At 43.3% G+C, this 19,288-nt stretch overlaps 2 protein-coding genes across 3 annotated transcripts in view; one reads left to right on the forward strand and one right to left on the reverse strand.

Annotated features, from left to right (window-relative positions):
• Positions 1-670, reverse strand: part of GRK4 (G protein-coupled receptor kinase 4) — an 83,696-nt gene extending 83,026 nt beyond the window's left edge. Inside the window, exon 1 of the mRNA XM_027822465.3 lies at positions 420-670. Within this exon, the coding sequence (XP_027678266.1) occupies positions 420-471 (52 nt within the window). The 5' untranslated portion in view covers positions 472-670. The remainder of the gene's footprint in view (positions 1-419) is intronic.
• A 126-nt stretch (positions 671-796) lies between these two features.
• Positions 797-19,288, forward strand: part of NOP14 (NOP14 nucleolar protein) — a 35,817-nt gene continuing 17,325 nt past the window's right edge. For both annotated transcript variants that reach the window (XM_007060031.4, XM_043544732.1), the window contains exons 1-8: positions 797-1,547; positions 7,227-7,361; positions 8,882-9,023; positions 11,081-11,226; positions 12,930-13,067; positions 14,984-15,106; positions 16,186-16,317; positions 17,755-18,058. In XM_007060031.4, the coding sequence (XP_007060093.2) occupies positions 1,350-1,547; positions 7,227-7,361; positions 8,882-9,023; positions 11,081-11,226; positions 12,930-13,067; positions 14,984-15,106; positions 16,186-16,317; positions 17,755-18,058 (1,318 nt within the window). In that variant the 5' untranslated portion in view covers positions 797-1,349. The remainder of the gene's footprint in view (positions 1,548-7,226; positions 7,362-8,881; positions 9,024-11,080; positions 11,227-12,929; positions 13,068-14,983; positions 15,107-16,185; positions 16,318-17,754; positions 18,059-19,288) is intronic.

Here is a 19,288-nt window from a genome sequence, read left to right on the forward strand (position 1 = left end):
AAAAGTTTCTTAAAGTTTTTGACAAAGTTAGACCCTATTTCAGATGAATAGATAGCGTCCTCCTGCTAGTAACCCACCTTCCCATAATCACTTTTTGAATTAAAAATAAGGGTAAATATCTCTCTGAAGCAGCAGGCAAAGTCACTTGCACCCAGCCAGCAGCAGCCCCTGCTTCTCTTTACAACCCCGCCGCTCCCTGCCCCCTTCGAGTCCCCCCTTCCCCAAACCCTCTCGCCTCAGTCCCTATCTCTTCTCCTTCCCTGGCACTGTGCTCCCCTCTGCCGCCTCCCTCTCGCGCCCCCACCTCTCTTCTCACCCTAAGTCCTCCCCTCGTGCCCCTCTCCTCCCCCAGCACCCCGTCCCCTCAGAGCCCCTGCTCGGCGCGCACATCCCTCCTTCGCCCCCTCCCCTGCGCTCACCTTCCCTGGCTTTCAGCAGTACCGTGTTGGCCACGATGTTCTCGATCTCCATGATCAGGGCTCCAACCCCGCTGCCCCCTCAGAGCCACCACCTCCTTCGCCCCCTCCTCCTGCCCCGCCACCGCCGGGACACCCGGGCTCCACTCATCCGGCCCCGAGGGCTAGTGCTGGGCTCTCCTCTCCCCTACCACCCGTCCCTCACTCACTCACTCACTCACCGCCCTCTCCCTCCTCTGCTCAGGGGGGCGGAGAAAGAGGACGGGCGGGCCGGGGCCTGCCCACACTGGGCAGGGCTATGCCGCACTCCCCCGCCTCTCGCCCTTACAGCTCCGCCCCGAAGACTACAACTCCCAGCAGGCAATGCGCTCCCCCGGTCGGCGGCAACTTGCGTCAAAGCTGGCTCGTTGGTCGCTAAGAGTAGTAAGCACGCGCGCTCGGTGGAGTGTTCCCTGCTAGGAGTGACAGAGGATTCCTCGCCTCTTACCCGCGAGGGTGGAGCATTGCATGCCGGGATATATAGTCATGTAGTTCCTACCGCTCCGATCTCTTCTCCTACAGAGCCTAGCCGCTACTACCACTAAATCCCGCGGGATGTTGGGGTCAACTCTCGCGAGAGGTGTGGCCGCGTTCCTGCTTAGCTTGCTCTGTACGTGATGTGAGAGGTAGTCAGTAGAGCAGCTGGACAGGCTGGTGAGGGACCCTGGTCGCCCCTTTAGATCTCACGCTACTTAGAAGCTCTCGCGCGAGGTGGTGCGTCCAGACAGCAGGGGGCAGCTTGGGGCCGTTTAAGGTCGGGCGCCCCTGGTCGCCATTTTGTTTAGCGTGGCTTCCCCCACCCCCCCCAGGCCTATTCCTCAGGAGCCTGTACAAGAGTGTAGTCTTTGGTTCTTTATGCTGCTGACTGAGTATTGATCCCACCCGCGCATTACGATGGGGAAACCAACTAAGCAGAGAAGAAAGGGCCAAGTGGCTGCCAGGGCCACGGGCCCGAGTGGGGCAGGGATGGCGTTGGTCAAGAACAACCCTTTCGAGGTGAAGATCAACAAGCAGAAGTTTAATATCTTGGGGAGGAGAACCAAACATGACGTGGGGCTGCCGGGCGTGTCGCGGTCCAAGGCTGTCAAGAAGGTAAGACTGGGGGGAGGCCACTCATCAGATGAGGACAAGGTGCGTGGATCCTACCACTCTGGATCAAGCCCCCACTGCCAGATGGGGGCAGTGGTGTTGCACACCCACAGATTGTGCAAATGATGGTACGTGAACTGTCTGAACTCAGGATTCTATAGCGTGGCTCAAAGGGTTTGATGGTACAAACCTCACCAAGGCTGCCCTTATGTCATGTTGGGGTACAACCCCATTCTCAAATTCTATAGCCCCGGAATAGAGTATAGGCCAGTGAGCAGGGTTTTTTTTCCAGTCTTTGTTATTTACTTGCTCTGTGACTTTTGATAAGCTACTTTATTCTGATAACAATGAACATTATCTAAGGGGCCCAGAGAGGACTGGAGGCCTATTTTAGTTAGTTGATAAACGTTGATAAACCATCCCTGCTCTGGAAAATTGTCAAGCAAAAAGACTGCTCTGTACCTTGATTTATCTGACTTGAAAATGACATTTACCTCACTCAAGGATTGTGAGACTTAATGTTATAAAGCTCTTTGAGACCCCCAGATGAAAAATGCTATAGTCTAAAAAACTATACATCCTATACATTCACATCGTGAATGCTACGTGCGGCTCTGGTGTGTCCCCCGTTCCCCCCTCCCCATTTCAAAAAAGGATATATTGGAATTGGAAAATGTACAGAGAAGGGCAACAAAAATGATTAGGGGGTATAAAACAGCTTCTGTATGAGGAGAGAGCAAAAAGACTGGGACTATTCAGCTTGGAAAAGATGACGAAGGGGGAATATGATAGAAGTCTATAAAATCTTGACTGGTATGGAGAAGGTGAATAAGGAATTTTACTCCTTCACATAACACAAGAAATTGGCATCACTCAAATTAATAGGCGGCAGGTTTAAAACAAACAGAAGTTCTTCACATAATGCACAGTCAACCTGTGGAACTTCATGCCAGGGGATGTTGTGAAGGCCAAAACTATAGCAGGGTTCAAAAAGAATTTCTGGAGGATAGGTCTCTCAATGGCTATTAGCCAGGATGGGCAGGGATGCAACACCATGCTCTGAGTGACCCTAGCCTCTGCCAGAGCTGGGGGTGAACGACAGGAGATGGATCACTTGATGATGGCCTGTTTTGTTCATTTCCACTGAAGCACCTGGCATTAGCCACTGTTGGAAGACAGGATAATGGGCTAGGTGGACCATTGATCTGACCCAGTATGGCCGTTCTTAAATACAAAATACTTTTTTGTGATTATTATGATGTTGATCCAAGCTACACTGGTCGAACTGGTGGTATGGAGTAGACAATGTCAGGATGCAGTGTGATGATGCCTCAAAATGCCCCTTTAAGGGTGTTCATGAAAACTCAGAATGTCTCAGTGATTTCTGTATGTCCCACACCCTGAGACCATCTCTGAAACTGGCTCCTAACACTGTTAGTGACTGTCCCTGCTGTTGATATCAAGGTCAGAGCTCTGCCTTCAGGATAAGGTGACTTAGTAATCACTGAAAACTACAGCCACGTTAGTTGAATGGTGAAAATACATGAGGCTTCATTTCCTTTCACCTTGCTAAGGATCATAGTCAACATCTAATAAGTGTGGGAGATCTAACATAAATGCCCCCAAACTCCTTCATAAGCGATTCAGGCTTACTTTCCAAGAAAGGTAATACTGTAGCTTGCTGGACTTACAGATGAGGGTATGTCTGTGCTACAGTGCCACAGATTCAGCTATGCCAGTGTAGTGTGGACACTTACTACAGTGACAGGAGGGGTTTTTCCATTGCTATGGTAAATCCACCTTCTCAAGAGGCAGCAGATAGATTGATGGAAGAATTGTTTCATCAACCTAGCTGCATCTACAGTGGGGATTAGGTCAACCTAACTATGACGCATGAAGTATTAAATTTTTTACAGCCTTGAGCGATGTACGTAGGTTGACCTAAATCTTAGGTATAGAGCAGCTTCAGACAAGATTCAAACTTCCCCAAATGGTCTATACCAGTGGTTCTCAAACTCTTGTACTGGTGACCCCCTTCAAATAGTAAGCCTATGAGTGTAACCCCCCCCCCTTATAAATTAAAAACACTTTTTAATATATTTAATACCATTATAAATGCTGGGTGCAAAGCAGGGTTTGGGGTGGAGGCTGACACCTCGCAACCCCCTGAGGGGTCCCAATCCCCAGTTTGAGAACCCCTGGTCTATACCAGTCTTTCTCAGTGACCGGTCCATGGCAGCCTTCTTGCCAGGCCTCAGATTTTCCTGACACAGTTTAGGAAGGCAGCAAGCCAGTACCTGGTATCAAAAAGGTTGAGAAACACTGGTTTATGTCGTAGTGGGAGTTTAGGGCCCAAGCCTGTCAAATGTTAACTTCATTAATATTTATAGTCTCTTTGATTTCAGTTTAAGGATGTGCTTAAGTCTTTGCACTACGGGGCCTTAGACATTTTTTACTTTATGGGAAACACAGTTATCTGAGAAGACCAAGAGGAATAAGCCTGAATTACAAAGGACCTGTACCCAAAGTGAACATTGGTATTTTGTGGGTTTTTTTTAAATATTACTTTAAAGTTTCCCGTCATTGGAAAGGAAATTGTTAGGCAAGTGCTGAGATAAGACTTCTGCTTTTCTTTTAAACTCTGTGTTGTTATCTCATCTATCAAACTACCCTTACCCAATTTGTCTATTTCATCTGTCAACTGCATCCTCTACTCTCTGTATCCTAGATTGAGAGCTCTGGGGGAAGGGAGTATCGTCTTTGCTACTTCTTTGTATTGTGCTGTTCCTTGATTAGGATTCCATGGTGCTACTGTAATATAAATAACAGACCACCGACTGCAGCATCAGAGTGGTTATTCTGACTTGACACCAAGTCCATAGCCATAAGCACCACCACATTAGAGAACATCTTGTCTACATACATACTGTATATCTGGGAGCCCAGTAATCTGATGCATCCCTTACTGAGGGCATCAGAAGTACTTCCCAATCTGCCTCTGCAAATACAGCATGAGTGACGTAAGTGCAGTACTGGATTGTATTAAATCTTTGTTAAAAAATAAATTTCTTTTTCTTCACATTCTCACTGCTATGTATATACCAGGGGTGGCCAAACCACAGCTCATGAGCCACATGTGGCTCTCTCACAGTTAAAGTGTGGTTCGCAGAACCCGCACACCCTCCCCCATTCTCCACCTACCAGACTGGGGGAGCTTAGGACTTCTGCCCTGCGGTGAGGGGTGATGGGGCTAGAGCAGGGGTGGGCAAACTTTTTGGCTCGAGGGCCACATCTGTGTATGGAAATTGTATGGTGGGCCATGAATGCTCCTGAAATTGGGGGTTGGGGTGAGGGCTCCAGCTGGGGGTTGCAGGCTCTGGAGTGGGGCCAGAAATGAGGAGTTCAGGGTGCGGGAGGGGGCTCCAGGCTGGGGCAGCGAGTTCTGGGTTGGGGTGCAGGAGGGTGCGCTGGGCTGGGACCAAGGAGTTCAGAGGATGGGAGGGGGATCAGGGCTGGGGGTTAGGGTGTGGGAGGGTATCAGGGTGCAGGGTCTAGGCGGTGCTTACCTCAAGCAGCTCCCGAAAGCAGCGGCATGTCCCCCTCTCTGGATCCTATGCGGACGCGTGGCCAGGCGGGTCTGCATGCTGCCCCGTCCACATGCGCTTCCCCTGCAGCTCCCATTGGCTGTGGTTCCTAGCCAATGGGAGCTGTGGGGGCGGCACTTGGAGTGGGGGCAACATGTGGATCCCCCTGGCTGCCCCTACACGTAGGAGCTGGAGCGGGGACATGCCTCTGTTTCCGGGAGCAGGGCAAGCCATCGACCCTGCTCCCTAGCAGGAGCTCAAGGGCCGGATGTGGCCCCCAGGCTGTAGTTTGCCCACCCCTGGGCTAGAGGCTTCTCACCATCAGGGATGGGGGTGGTCTCAGGGCTTCAGTTCTGCAGGAGGCACCTGCCAGAGCTTGGGGCTTCAGCAGGCGCAGCGCTGAAGCCCTGAACCCCGGCAGGTGCACCCCAGCTTTTGAACGTCTGACAATTGTTGTATGCAGCTCAAAGAGTCAGTAAGTTTGGCCACCCCTGGTATATACCATCCATCAGCAAACAGAATTTAGAGATCTCCTTCAAAAGAAAAACAAATCTATCTGAGAAATACTTCAGCACAAGGGAAACTGTTGTTTAATTTATCATCGTGTATACTTTGAAAACCCTTGAGAAGCCCTGTATGAGAAAAAGTTACTGTGAATAAAGGTAATCGATGAAAGGGTGCCTAATGCACCGCTACAGACTAGGGACCGAATGGCTAGGCAGCAGTTCTGTGGAAAAGGACCTAGGGGTGACAGTGGACGAGAAGCTGGATATGAGTCAACAGTGTGCCCTTGTTGCCAAGAAGGCCAATGGCATTTTGGGATGTATAAGTAGGGGCATAGCCAGCAGATCGAGGGACGTGATCGTTCCCTCTATTCGACATTGGTGAGGCCTCATCTGGAGTACTGTGTCCAGTTTTGGGCCCCACACTAGAAGAAGGATGTGGAAAAATTGGAGAGAGTCCAGCGAAGGGCAACAGAAATGATTAGGGATCTGGAACACATGACTTATGAGGAGACGCTGAGGGAACTGGGATTGTTTAGTCTGCAGAAGAGAAGAATGAGGGGGGATTTGATAGCTGCTTTCAACTACCTGAGAGGGGGTTCCAAAGAGGATGGTTCTAGACTATTCTCAGTGGTAGAAGATGACAGGACAAGAAGTAATCGTCTCAAGTTGCAGTGGGGAAGGTTTAGGTTGGATATTAGGAAAAACTTTTTCTCTAGGAGGGTGGTGAAACACTGGAATGCGTTACCTAGGGAGGTGGTAGAATCCCTTTCCTTAGAAGTTTTTAAGATCAGGCTTGACAAAGCCCTGGCTGGGATGATTTAATTGGGGATTGGTCCTGCTTTGAGCAGGGGGGTTGGACTAGATGACCTCATGAGGTCCCTTCCAACCCTGATATTCTATGATTCTAATATGTGTCAAGATGGAGAATTGGGGGGTTTTGGCCAAAAATATTACAAAGAGAAACTGCATCATGTTAAAAATTCCTTGAAAATTATATACATGTACATAAAATAAATGGATGGAAAGGGAACATAAATTCTACAGTATCTCATATGAAGTATTAAAAGCACTAGAAAGAGGTGTAGCTCTCTGTTTATCTGCAAAACAGATACAATATAGACATCCCCACACTGGCCTGCCAAATTTCCCTCCTCTGACCTGCCAAATATACCTCACTGCTGACCTAGAGGGTCTGTTTTCAGGGTGAAATAGGTGGCTCAGTATCTGTACCTGTTCGATTACTGAGCTCTCCTCTGAGGCTGCCAACTATGGTTGCAGCTAGTACTCTGCTTGAGGTTTTTATATATAGATAGATTCTTTCTTTTACACGATGGGCTGGACTGAGATGACCGTTCTTCATTGGTATTGTTTATAGTTGTTTTAGGAGTATAATAAAGTATACTAATCATTGAATTAAATAAGGGTTAAAAAAAATAATTTTACAGGATTGATTAGAATTGGTCTTTTTATAGTCAACAGTAGTGTTCTCATATTCAGTGTGTGTATATGTGTTTGTGTTTGAATAAATTAGGCCTTAATTCATTGGCTTCAGGTGTGCTTTTGTTAAGTTAATGCTTTGATCTCTTTTTCAGCGTACACAGACTTTGCTGAAAGAATACAAAGAACGGGAAAAGTCCAGTGTATTTAAAGATAAGCGTTTTGGTGAATATAATACCAAAATAAGCCCAGAGGAGAAGATGATGAAGAGGTTCTCTTTGGAACGACAGGTAAAGTATAGGAATGAAAAATAATTTTTAAAAAGTAGATGTAGAAATTTTTAATTTGCCAAACAAAGTTTTCTGTAAATAATACATTGCTTGGCCCCTAAGGATTATACCAACCTGGCAACCATACCTAACTTTCATTTTTTTACTCCAACACATTCTGTTTTCTGAAAGCCTATCTGCATCTTTTATTCGAACTAAATTAATTCCAGAATTAGAGCTCATAAAAAAAATTATAGAAGATTTCAGAATTTTTGGTGGAAATAAGAAAACCAAAAAATTTTGGCCAAAAACTGAAATAGTTTGGTTGTCGGGGGTTGGGGGACTTTTAGAAAATTTTGATTTTTCATATGTAAAGGAGACATTTTTCATGAAAAAAAATATTTTGTCAAAAATCAATTTTTGTATTAAAAAGGTTTTTGCCCAGAAAATTTTTGACCAGCCCAATCCAAAATAAAGATTTTAAAGCTGAATTATTTTAACATTTACAAAATTGTGATTTTTGGGGGGGGTTAAACTAGACAAAATTCAATTTCATTCCCACAAAATGTAAATCCTTTCCTTGTCATTAAACACTATTTCATGTTCTTATCGACACTCCTGAAAAAGGCCGTTTCCCTTGATGGCCCATGAAGCTCATTTTATGATCTTACTACTCTTAAGACATGATCCCCAAACTTTTTACCTCGTGCTCCCCCCTTCCCCTTGTTTTCTCCCCTCGCCAGGAGTGGGGCCAGTGCTCCAGGAGGGGAGGACGTGAACAGGGTAAGGGGGCTAAGACTGGGGCCACAGCTGAGGGTGGGGCCGACAGTGGAGCCAAGGCCAGCAGCTGGGGCCAGGAGCAAAGCTCAGTGGTGCTCCCTCCCTGCCCCCTGTGGGGGCTGGCCCAGGCCCCAGCCGCACCCCCTGAACATTCCTCCGTGCCCCCCTCTGGGAGTACACCCCACAGTTTGGGGACCTCTGCTCTAAGAAGTGGAATCGGTTTGGAATACTACTTCCATCTATATCGTGTTTGGGCTCCTGAATTACGCAGCATGGTTCCATGTGCAGAAAATTCTAGGAATAAGATTGTTATTGGAAAGGTTAACTAATTTTTTAGTGGTTATTAAGTCTGAAACGTTTTATTTAAAAAAAAAAGTGTTGTTTTTTTACATATACAAAATCTAAGCTTGCTTTTGTAGTAATTTTACCATTTTTTAACTAATAAAATAAGCCCTTCCCCAGAATACTGTGCCTGATTCACCACTTACTTACACTGGTTAAATTCTGTAGTTTCTACGATGGATTTAATGGAGAGTAAAAACTGGTGTGAGATGCTCACAGTTTCTCGCTTTAATGTATCTGAATGAAATTGAAGGCTTGTTAATGTTGTTAAAGTAACAGAGAAATGAAATAGGGTTCTTCTGGTCTAAACTGAAAATATTAGCTTTTGGGGGGAATAAATCTTTGTTGACTAGCTGTCGTTAACTGGTATTAATCTGAAAAATGTCTCATTACTAAATTGGTTGGTTTATTTTTCACAGCAAACTCATGAAAAGAAAAGTATCTATAATCTCAATGAAGATGAAGAATTGACCCATTATGGCCAATCTTTAGCAGATATTGAAAAACTTAATGATGTTATTGATAGCGACAGTGATAATGAAGAAAGAGGAATATTGTCAGGTAAGAAAAATCAAACTGATACCTTAATACATTTTTATCCAGTGTAATTTTCATTGTTAATATAGCGGTGTGAATTGTTGTGTACCCTGCTTTCATTGAAAAATAATGTAAAGAAAAGGTTCAGATTTAAATCAGCCTTCTGTTCTCTTTAGTCTGATAGAAAATGGTGATTAGAACTGGATAAGTGCCAATATCATGTTGAAATTTTTAACCATTCACGATTTTAAGAAATGCGTATAATATTTCATCACATCATAATTGACTTTTCACATATGGATTATCTTTAAAGTAAGTGCATTCAGAATTAAAATAAACTCTGGTTTAAAATCAACTATTTAGAGATGCCAGGATGCTTGCAAGTATGGTACATTATAGGTGGCACCAATAGGAACACCCGGAGTTGAGGCTGCCTGATATATTCCATTATAAGAAGACCATGTTTTCAGTTGCTTTATAACTTTACACACACACACCTGGGGCTGAATTGTTTTTTGGGGGGAAATTTCAGCACAAACAGGGCAGCCGTTTCTCAGAACAAAGTTAGGGAAAAATACATTGTTTTGTCCATGTTAAAACAAATAACATTTTGTTTCTTACATTTCTTTGGACCAGATTATGAACCCCCTACTTACAATAGTGAGCAGTTACTCACACAGATAGTCTAATTGAAGTCAGTGGGATTTCTTGTGTCAATAAGTGCTCACTAATGTGAGAAAGGGGTTTGCAGTCTGGTCATTTGGGTATAGCTGTTCATAGGTGATGTAAATTAAAATTCTTTCCATACTGATTTTTATCTTTTCTATTTGGCAAATCTAGAGCTAGTTTCTGCAACTCTTAGTCATGTGAGTAATCTATATTTATGCAAGTATCTCCCTTGACTTGGAGAGGTCTACATATATCAATAAATACTGCTCACTGAATAAAGGTTGTTTGCAGCTATGTTTCACTAGATAGATAGGTAAAAGCCAACCTGGCTGCTTTTTGTTTACTTCCTTTAGTTTATCTATGTCTTTAATGTCAATAGAAATGTGCACACCTCTTGCAATAGTGTTTGTGAATGTTATGCTAATGAGTAAGTGGTAGGAGTTCATGCAGTGTAGGCCCTATTGGACTACTGCACCTGAGCAAAGCAAATTGCAGGATCATGGCCTTAGCTGTGTTAAAACAGTAGCTGATTTCTTTTTAACTTGATGAAAGATAGCTTTAAAGAAAAAATAGATATTTAATTCTGTAGCCCACTAGATTATAAACACGTTACATAAAAATTTTGTTTTAAACAGGTTTTCAGGTTATTTTGTTTTGGGGTAGTCGTTGAATAAAACCACTGAACACACAAATTGTCTTACATGAAAGTTAGGACAGTGAACACAAGCAAAAAAAATCCGCTGCTGAGGCTAACATACTATCCCTAGGTTCCTCTCATGGGGCTTATGTCCTTGTGATAGCTGAAGCCTTGGTCTGCCTGTTTGTAGTCCAGTGGAACTAACCGTGTTCTTAAAATTAATTGTTTCTAAATATCTGCGGGATCAGAGCCTAAGTTTATGTGCTCTTACAAATTAAACACAGTCAATGTCTGGTGATTAAAGCACATTCTATTCCTGGTATAGACCTTTTCTGGAATGTTGGTCAAGTCACTTGACTTCTCTGTGCTCTATCTGTAAAATAGGAATAATAATGCTTATCTTCACATTAGTGTTGTGTGGTTTAATTTAATATATTAAAGTGCTTTGAGGCCATCAAATAAAAAGTGCTATATTGCTGTGTTAAATCAAAAAGTATCTTTTGCCTGTGTGTATTTGAAAGGAAACTTAACCAAGTTTGGAAATCCAAGGTCATGGTGGGAATCCTTTTCTGAAAAGTGTTATCTTAACTTAGGCCAAACATCAAGCTTTATCAGCAGAAATGGGGTTTAAACCTTGGTTAACTAGCTATTTTATTCTTACATGGAATCCATCATTTGCTCCTGTGCCTTAATAATAGGGAAATAGCAACCCAATAGCTTAAGGAGAGCATAAATCTATAGATTCATTTAATCCTTTCAATTCTCTTTTTTTCAGCTGAGCTAACTGCTGCTCACTTTGGAGGGGGTGGAGGCCTTCTTCGTAGGAAAGCACTCATTGGGGAAGAAGACGAAGAGGAGGAAAAACCTAAATCTCGCAAGGAGCTCATTGAAGAGCTGATTGCCAAATCCAAACAAGAGAAGGTGAGTTTATAGCCTTTGAATAAAAAAATCTGGACAGACAACATTAAGTACCACATCATTTTCCATGTGAAAACTTACAGAAGACAAAAAACATTCAGTAAAACCATTATCCGCTTTAGGACATGGAAACCACCCACTCCTCTCTCTTCACAGGAGAAGAATATTGGTGGCACAGTAAGCAGAGGGGATATGGCTTTCTAAATATATAGCCAAAAGATCATATACCTGACACTGTTTACCTTGGGAAAACTGTATAGAGTGTCTGCCTCTCTGTAGGTTCCCAAATCCTCCACCGATGAACTCTGTTAGTGTGTCTGATTTGTTTGCCATGCTCTGCCCTTGAGTCACCCATTGCAGGTTTGTGCTACTTCCTTTGCCAAGGGTGCTTAACGCTGAAAAGTAGGAGTTGATATGAACTAATTTTTTATTATATATTAGGTTTTGACTATATATGGACCTCGTTTGCTCTTGATGCTGCAGGTGATCTTCCTTTACTCCTAGAGGAATTTTGCGCCACTGCACTTGCACAGAATTATGTCCCCTGCAGGTTTCTTTGCTTCCCCGCAGAAAAATGACTTTCTGACAGGGAAGCAAAGGGAAGCCACAAGAGCGGTCATGAAACCCTCCCCAGCAGTAGGGTTTCGGGTGCCCAGGGCAGTCAGCAGAAGGGTAAATCACTGTGGAGCATAGGGTGGGACTGAGGAAGACCCCTACCCTACACCAGGCTCACCTGTTAGTCCTGGCTGGGCTGGGGAGGACAGGACTTCCCCTGCACGGCATCTGGGGCCGTGTGAGACCCACCCCCAGATTTCTACTCTGGCTGTAGGAAGGTCTGCAAACTCTCTCCCCTCCTGTGCTTCCTGCGCCCATCGTTCTTCAGCTGCAGGGGGATCACTGTATAGGGAGCTGCTCCCCCATCCGCCCAACCCCCATGCATCCAGACCCCCCTCATACCCAGACCCTCCTGCTGAGCCTCACACCCCCTGCACTTGGACCACGCCAGCGAGCCACCCGCACCTGGATCCAGACCTTACCGAGCCCCAGCCACCTGGATCCCCGCTCCACTGAGCCCCACTCCCCCAGCATCTGGACCCCCTCACCAAGACCCTCCTGCCGAACTCTATCTTCCCCCACTCAGACCCTTCCCCCACCCGCTGAGCCCCAGCTACCTTCATTTGGACCCCCATGCAGAGTTGCATTACCATTGCACCCAGAACACCTCCAGCAAGCCCCTGTGCATCCAGATCCTGCCCGGACCCACATTGCCCCACACAGAACCCTCTCAACCCACACCTGGATCCCCCCTCACTAAGCCCGTCCATACTTGGAGGCTCAGCAAGGCAGGCTCCCTGTCCACAATTGATGCACCTGGCACGGAGGGGCAGGGCCCTGGGGTATTTCTGGGGCAGGCCCTGCCCTTGCACTGTATCTGGGTTGGGTGCAGCCTCATTGCTGAGTCTGTGTACCGGGGGGGAGCTGAACAGTGATCTCCCACCTCTGTGCAGCCAGTGGCCTGTACTTCCCAATACTATGCTGGAGCCTCCACATTTATTTGACAAATAAAATTTGCAGAATTTTAAAATATTGTGTGCAAAATTTTTAATTATTTTGGCACAGAATGCCCTCAGGAGTATTCCTTGTTCAGTTACATACATTACCAATTGAACAATAATTATGTTGTATACATATTTTTATTTTTCTAGAGAGAGAGACAAACTCAAAGAGAGAATGCCTTGGAACTCACAGAAAAACTTGACACTGACTGGAAAGAAATCCAAACCCTTCTCTCCCACAAAACCCCCAAGTCAGAGAGGAAAGATAAAGAAGAGGAGAAACCCAAGGTAAGGTTTTGGCAATACAGCTTGTTTTGTTGCAACTGATTTGACACCAGTACTGGAACCAACGTAATGATTGAGAGTGAAGGGGGAAGTTGATCACTAGTTATTTGTAGCTGATCATTTCTTTTTAAAATATTAAAAATACACCTCTACCCCGATATAACGTGCCCCAATATAACATGAATTTGGATATAACGCTGTAAAGCAGCGCTCTGGGGGGCGGGGCTGCACGCTCCAGTGGATCAGCGCGTCAGAGTGTCTGGCTCCCACATGCTGCTCTGAGCGGTGTGTTATGGGTGCCGGGCCGGGGCCGAGGGGTTGGATATGGGGCAGAGGGTCTCAGGAGGTGGTCAGGGGACAGAGGACAGGGAACAAGGGGGGTTGGATCGTTTGGAGGTTCTGGGGGCGGTCAGGGGATGGGAAACGGGGGCATTGGATAGGGTGTGGGAGTCCTGGGGGGCCTGTCAGGGGGCAGGGGTGTGGATAGGGGACAGGGAGTGGGCGGGGCTTGGATGGGTCAGGTGTTCTGAGGGGTCAGTCAGGAGGCGGGAAGTGACTATTAATAACGGAAATGCTCGAGGCTAAAGCAAGTTTGATATAACGCAGTTTCACCTATAACACGGTAAGATTTTTTGGCTCCGGAGGACCGTGTTATATCACGGTAGAGGTGTAGATGCCCTGTGTTTTAGTTAAATTGAAAGAATTCTACAGCCTTTGAGGGAGTTTCATGTCAGAATTATGAGGTTGGAAGGATCCTAGTAGATACTAATTTTAGAGAAAAATAAAAGGATTCATATTAAGTATTTTAAGACTTATACTCCCAGTAAGTGCATCATAACTCTGGCTGCCCTTTGTCCTTTTTCATTAGCTGTTGAATTTGAGAGAGATTCCTTATTGAATAAAAAGGCGAACAATATTCTGGTTTATTTTTAAGACAGACGTTTTCCTGACAAGTTAACATCTGTTTGAAAAGGACATTGGCTGACTTTTTGTAAATGCCTTTGAAATGTCTTTTGTACACAAATTCTCTAACTTAGCAATAGCTTTCTGTGGCAGTAACTTCACTTCTGCCTCAGTTGGCCTATGAAATCTCTCTTGAGACTTTAAAAAGGGTGAAAATACTAGTGATTTGGGTAGATTCATTGTGAAAGTGAACCCAGAAATTCTAACAGGTAGACAAATCTATTATTCCATGAATAACTGATCAGGTTTTTTGCTATGGACAGGCATGATGATTGTTAAATTGAGATGTGAGACCTCTGTGGATTTTGTTTTGAGATCTGTTGGATCTAGAGAAAATGTGAATCAGTGGTGTTCTGTTGCATTTGTATGCAGTTTGGGAGATAATTCATAATCTGGTTTAGTATAAGAGGAAAATTTTGTCAGACTTATTTCTCTAATTTTTTAGACAAGTGGCATGGTCTAGTGGGTTACAAGTGTGACTGGGAACTAGGAATTTCTGAATTCCAGTTTCATCTCTACCACTGATTTTGCAGTGTGGCTTTAGGCATGTTGATTAATTGTACCTCAGTTTCCCTATCTGTCAAATGAGGTTAATGCCTTCATAACAAAGATGTAACTCATGTTTTGTACAATGCTTTGAAGATATAAAGTGCTATGTAAGTTATAATTGTATTTAAAAAATCTTGTCTATATTTTTTAAGGGATATATTTTCTTATGACTTCATATTTTGAGACGTATGTATGTTTTGTAGAATGAGAATTTTCCTGGAGGGGGAAGTCTTCATGAATTTCAATTGCCACCCATTAGTCTTTCCCTTAACCTTGTATTGTGTTGGCCTTTCTTCGCGCCTTCTCCAGAGCCAATCATAGTCATTTCTGAACAAGCCAGAGGGCTTTCTGTGGAGGAGCACAGAAAGTAATATATTTATTAATTATGAAATTGTGTATTTCTTTAGCCTGATGAGTATGATATGATTGTTCGAGAACTTGGGTTTGAGATGAAGGCGCAACCCTCTGACAGGATGAAGACCGAGGAAGAGTTGGCGAAAGAGGAGCAAGAAAGACTCCAGAAATTAGAGGTACCAGAGTGTTTCAGATTGTATTGTAGCCCTCCCATTGGTAGTGACCTCTTACAGTTTTTTGACATTGCTTAACCTCAGTTTGAAAGCAGTCATACTAAAAATTGCAGGAGACGAATCTGAGAATAAGTCCCCTATTCTAATGGCACTGTTTGCATCACTACACTGATCTCGTGATTTACCCTTTCTTTTTTTCATGGATTTTTAATTTGACCATTTTTCATGGATTTTTAATTTGACCATTAAAAAAAATGGGCTGAATACTTTGCTTGTGAGATTACATAGCAAGAGAACTAATTCCCTCCCCCTTCCCCCAGTTAAAAACAAGTAGCACATTGGCTATCTTTTATATATCATTCAGACCAAAGATGTGCTTAAACTTTGTTAGATGAGCCTGTTTGATGCACAGGAGCTGAGTTAACTTCTGGGCAAATCCTGCACGCTTCCCTCCTGTAGCTGCAAAGGGTCCCCTGGCAATTGCACTGACGTGATTCTGGTCTGTGGAGGGGTAGAATTTGCCTGGGAAGGTTTGCATGTTCCCTACACAATATGGAGCTCAGTGCTCCCTGTGCATCAATTTCCCAGAGAGTTAAAATTCCTTTCAAAGCTTATATTTTGTTCAAACCCATTTTAAATACAGGAAATACTCATGCACACTGCAGAAACATAAAACTCTAAAGAAGCTACTACTTTCTGGTAAATAATATGTTTACAGAAATATGTATTTAAGATAATATATGTAGATAAATAAATATTTCATTACCAAAGATACACAAGGCTTTTGTAAATGATCTATTTCAACACCTTCCAAGTACAATTTAGAATATATACAGTCAGACTAATTTACCAGTTCCACCCACCAAAACAAGGAAACTCAAGAGTTCAGGCTAATATGTTATCATGTCTCTGCTTTTTATTGTTCCTTCCTCTCTTCTGCTAGGTGAATAGTGGTAGTTAAGAATTTATTTTCTCTTTGATTTTCTTTTCTTAATTATCTGTATTTTCTCCAAAATTTTCATACAAAGTAATTTAGGTCGTGTACTATGTTGTCCCTCCCCTGAATTTATTTTAAATCACAGGCTGATAGACTGCGTCGAATGCATGGAAAAGATGAACAGGAGAACAAAAAGAAACCCAAGCATATGTCAGCTGACGATTTAGCAGATGGCTTCATCCTGGATAAAGATGACAGATGTTTACTTTCTTATAAAGTAAGAATTTGATTGTTTTATAGTGACTTTCAAAGTCACTAAAATGAAGAGAAAATCATTTCAGATGAAACAGAACCCTTTTCTGTTCACTTTATTATTTTTATCTAGGTGCTGCACTTTCCCCCTGAACTTCATTCCCTGAAGTAGAGCTGCTTTGGTCATGCTGGCAATGTAAAGCAGCCTAAGGCCAGCATAGAGAACCACCCCTGTGTAGGGAGATCACCTGGTGGTGTAATCAGCATTGTAGCTCCTACATCATCCACTTCTATGCAACCAGCATAAGGGCTATAGATGTGGTTTCCCTTCACCCAGAAGGAACGGACTGGTACACAACAGTTCTGGGAGATCATAAAAGTGACTTAACGCAAACTTTATTAAATGCCGCCTCCTCCTTCCCCTGAGTTGTGCTGTGTATCTCTTAGCTGCAGCGGAGGATCAGAGCTTTCATAAAGTCACCTTTGTCCTTCATATGGAGGGATCACTGTGTTTTGAGTGCATTGGTTTAGATGAATGATTATACTATCTGAAAAATGACCCTGTAAAAACAGCATAGTGGCGTTTCATGTTTGTCTTTCATTTTCTCAATGTCAAATATACTTGGTTAACAAGACAAAAAAAGGGCTCGGTTGCTGCAAATTATACATGGCATCTGACAAACACCCTCATGTATAATCACCAGGAGTAAAGATCCTGTAACTAGGTATGGTGTATGAGGCAGACTATAAAGAGATTCATCTCCAGGGTCAGTATTAGTTCTACACTTCCAACAGGAATAAAAGGTAGTAAAACTTTATTCTGGGGGCAAAGTTTTCCTTGTCTTACATCCTTTGTAATCTCATTGAGAACAGTTGAGTTACAAAATGTGCAAGTCAGAACAGAATTTGGCCCACCCTCAGCTCTTATTCAGGTCAAGTTGTTGGTGCTTCTGACATCTTGGGATCAAGCCCATATTAAGGGCCAAATCCCCCTTGTCCTATTCATACAAAAGTCCCATAGAAGGCACTTTTTAAATAGAGTTGAAGTCTTCCATGTGTGGTGCAACTCTTTGGCTACACACACTGCTCCCTGGCTGCCCATCTTCCAACTTTTCCATCCCCAGCATTGCTTTTCCAGCATGTCACCTGACTGCCTGTCGCTCAATTGCTCCCAATCCACCCCAGCTTTCTTCCTCTTGGTTTCTACTGATCCATCTTCCCTCTACAACTGGTACCCTGTCTTCTGTGTACTGTCTGAGCCAAACTTCCATCTATAACCAACTGATCCACCTGATACACGAGTAGATTTTAAATAAGGTTCAACTTGTATCAAATTCAGAGATGAGAGGTCATAATCTGATGTATTTCTAGTAACACAAGTAAGGAAGTTATTTTAAATTATAATTTTAAACCCAACAGTATTCCTGTAAGCTATTGTATGGTTTCTTTTCTCTGTTAATAGGGTGGAAAACTAAATGTTGGAAATGAAGAGGAAGAGGGTGGGAATGAAGAAGAGGAGGGAGAGAGTGAAGAAGAAAGTGAGGGAGAACCTGGTAGAGAAGATGAGGAAGAAGCAATTGTTGAGGAAGATGATGCTACAGATAGTCCCTCTGACCTTGAATCTGACATGGGGAGTGAGGAAGAGGTCACTGCAAATGAAGAACAGAAGAAGAAACACAAAGGAAATGAAAAGAAATTGCAAAGTGAGGAAGAAGAAAATGCTAAGATAGAAGCTGCCAGATCTGAGCTTCCTTACACATTTACTGGTAAGATTCTGACAGACAAAATCCCCCTCTACCTATTCAGTCAATTTGTTGGAGCTCTATGTATCTGGTGCCCTCAGACTCCTTGTTGTTTTTGTGGATACAGATTAACACAGCTACCCCTGATATTATGTATCTGAGGCACCACATTTTAATTGCACTCCTTCTGGCCAACGAGTACTGGACATGACTCTTCATGTCTTGAAAACGCAATTTGTTGTCAGCAAGCAGAATTTCTCTGAGTAGCATGAGAAAATCCTTTTCTGTCCAGGAGCTGAGTAGGCTATTTCTACTGCCCCTTTCATCCCTAGAAGTGAAAGACAAAAAGCCTTGACTGAAATCAAGTTTCATGTAAGATTGTGCCCAGTTTTGCCTCAAAACCAGACGTACAGCCTGCACAGAATGGTGTTGTCTTGCAGAAAAGAATAGACAATAATTTTCTAGTATGTATTGAAAGCTAGGAACAGGTGTGCTTTGTGTCTGAAATAAAGTCAGCTTGTCTTAGAAGAAGCTCACAGAAGTGGTATGCTGCCCGTTCTTAACATATAGTGTCTGTAATAGAACACTGTGGGGCTTATCTTTAGAATAGATCTGTGGTTGTGGAGAAAGGAAACTATTCTGCATGCTGTACAGGATATTCATGCTTGTTAACTGAATATTTCACCAAATTAGTATGCCAGTAGGGAATACTGAAGTACAGAATTTAAACGAGCTATGCTGAAATTAGACAACCATTCACACCACTTTGCCAGAGTGTTTGCAGTTTCCATTTGATGGCAGGTGAAACAATAACATACATTGAATATAAAGTAGTTTAAATTGAATCCAGCAAAGAACGCTAAGGAAATAAAATGGTTAAGGTTTTATAAAACACTATGACTGGCACATGTGTATTTTTTTTTTCCATTAGTGGGTAGGTTCTTATATTTCTTATATGTTCCATAGAGAATGCTTGGTTATTGTGACTTTAAAATTACACAGTTAGTGCTATTATAAAAACACAAGCCAGAAAATATAGAATTATGGGTAAAAGGACACTGAGCTTTAGTTCTGCTCATGTGTGTGTGTGTAGAGCAATCCAGTCTTTAACTATATGCTTGCATACTATGTCTCAAATAACACAATGTTAATGTTTTTATTAATGTTTAAAATGTTAACTTAAAAATGTTTCCAGCAGTTTTATTGTTCTGTTCTGATTTGAAATAGTTATTTTCCAAAAGTTTGTTAACATAG

Source organism: Chelonia mydas, chromosome 4, assembly GCF_015237465.2.
Source record: "Chelonia mydas isolate rCheMyd1 chromosome 4, rCheMyd1.pri.v2, whole genome shotgun sequence".
NCBI classification, from domain to species: domain Eukaryota; kingdom Metazoa; phylum Chordata; order Testudines; family Cheloniidae; genus Chelonia; species Chelonia mydas.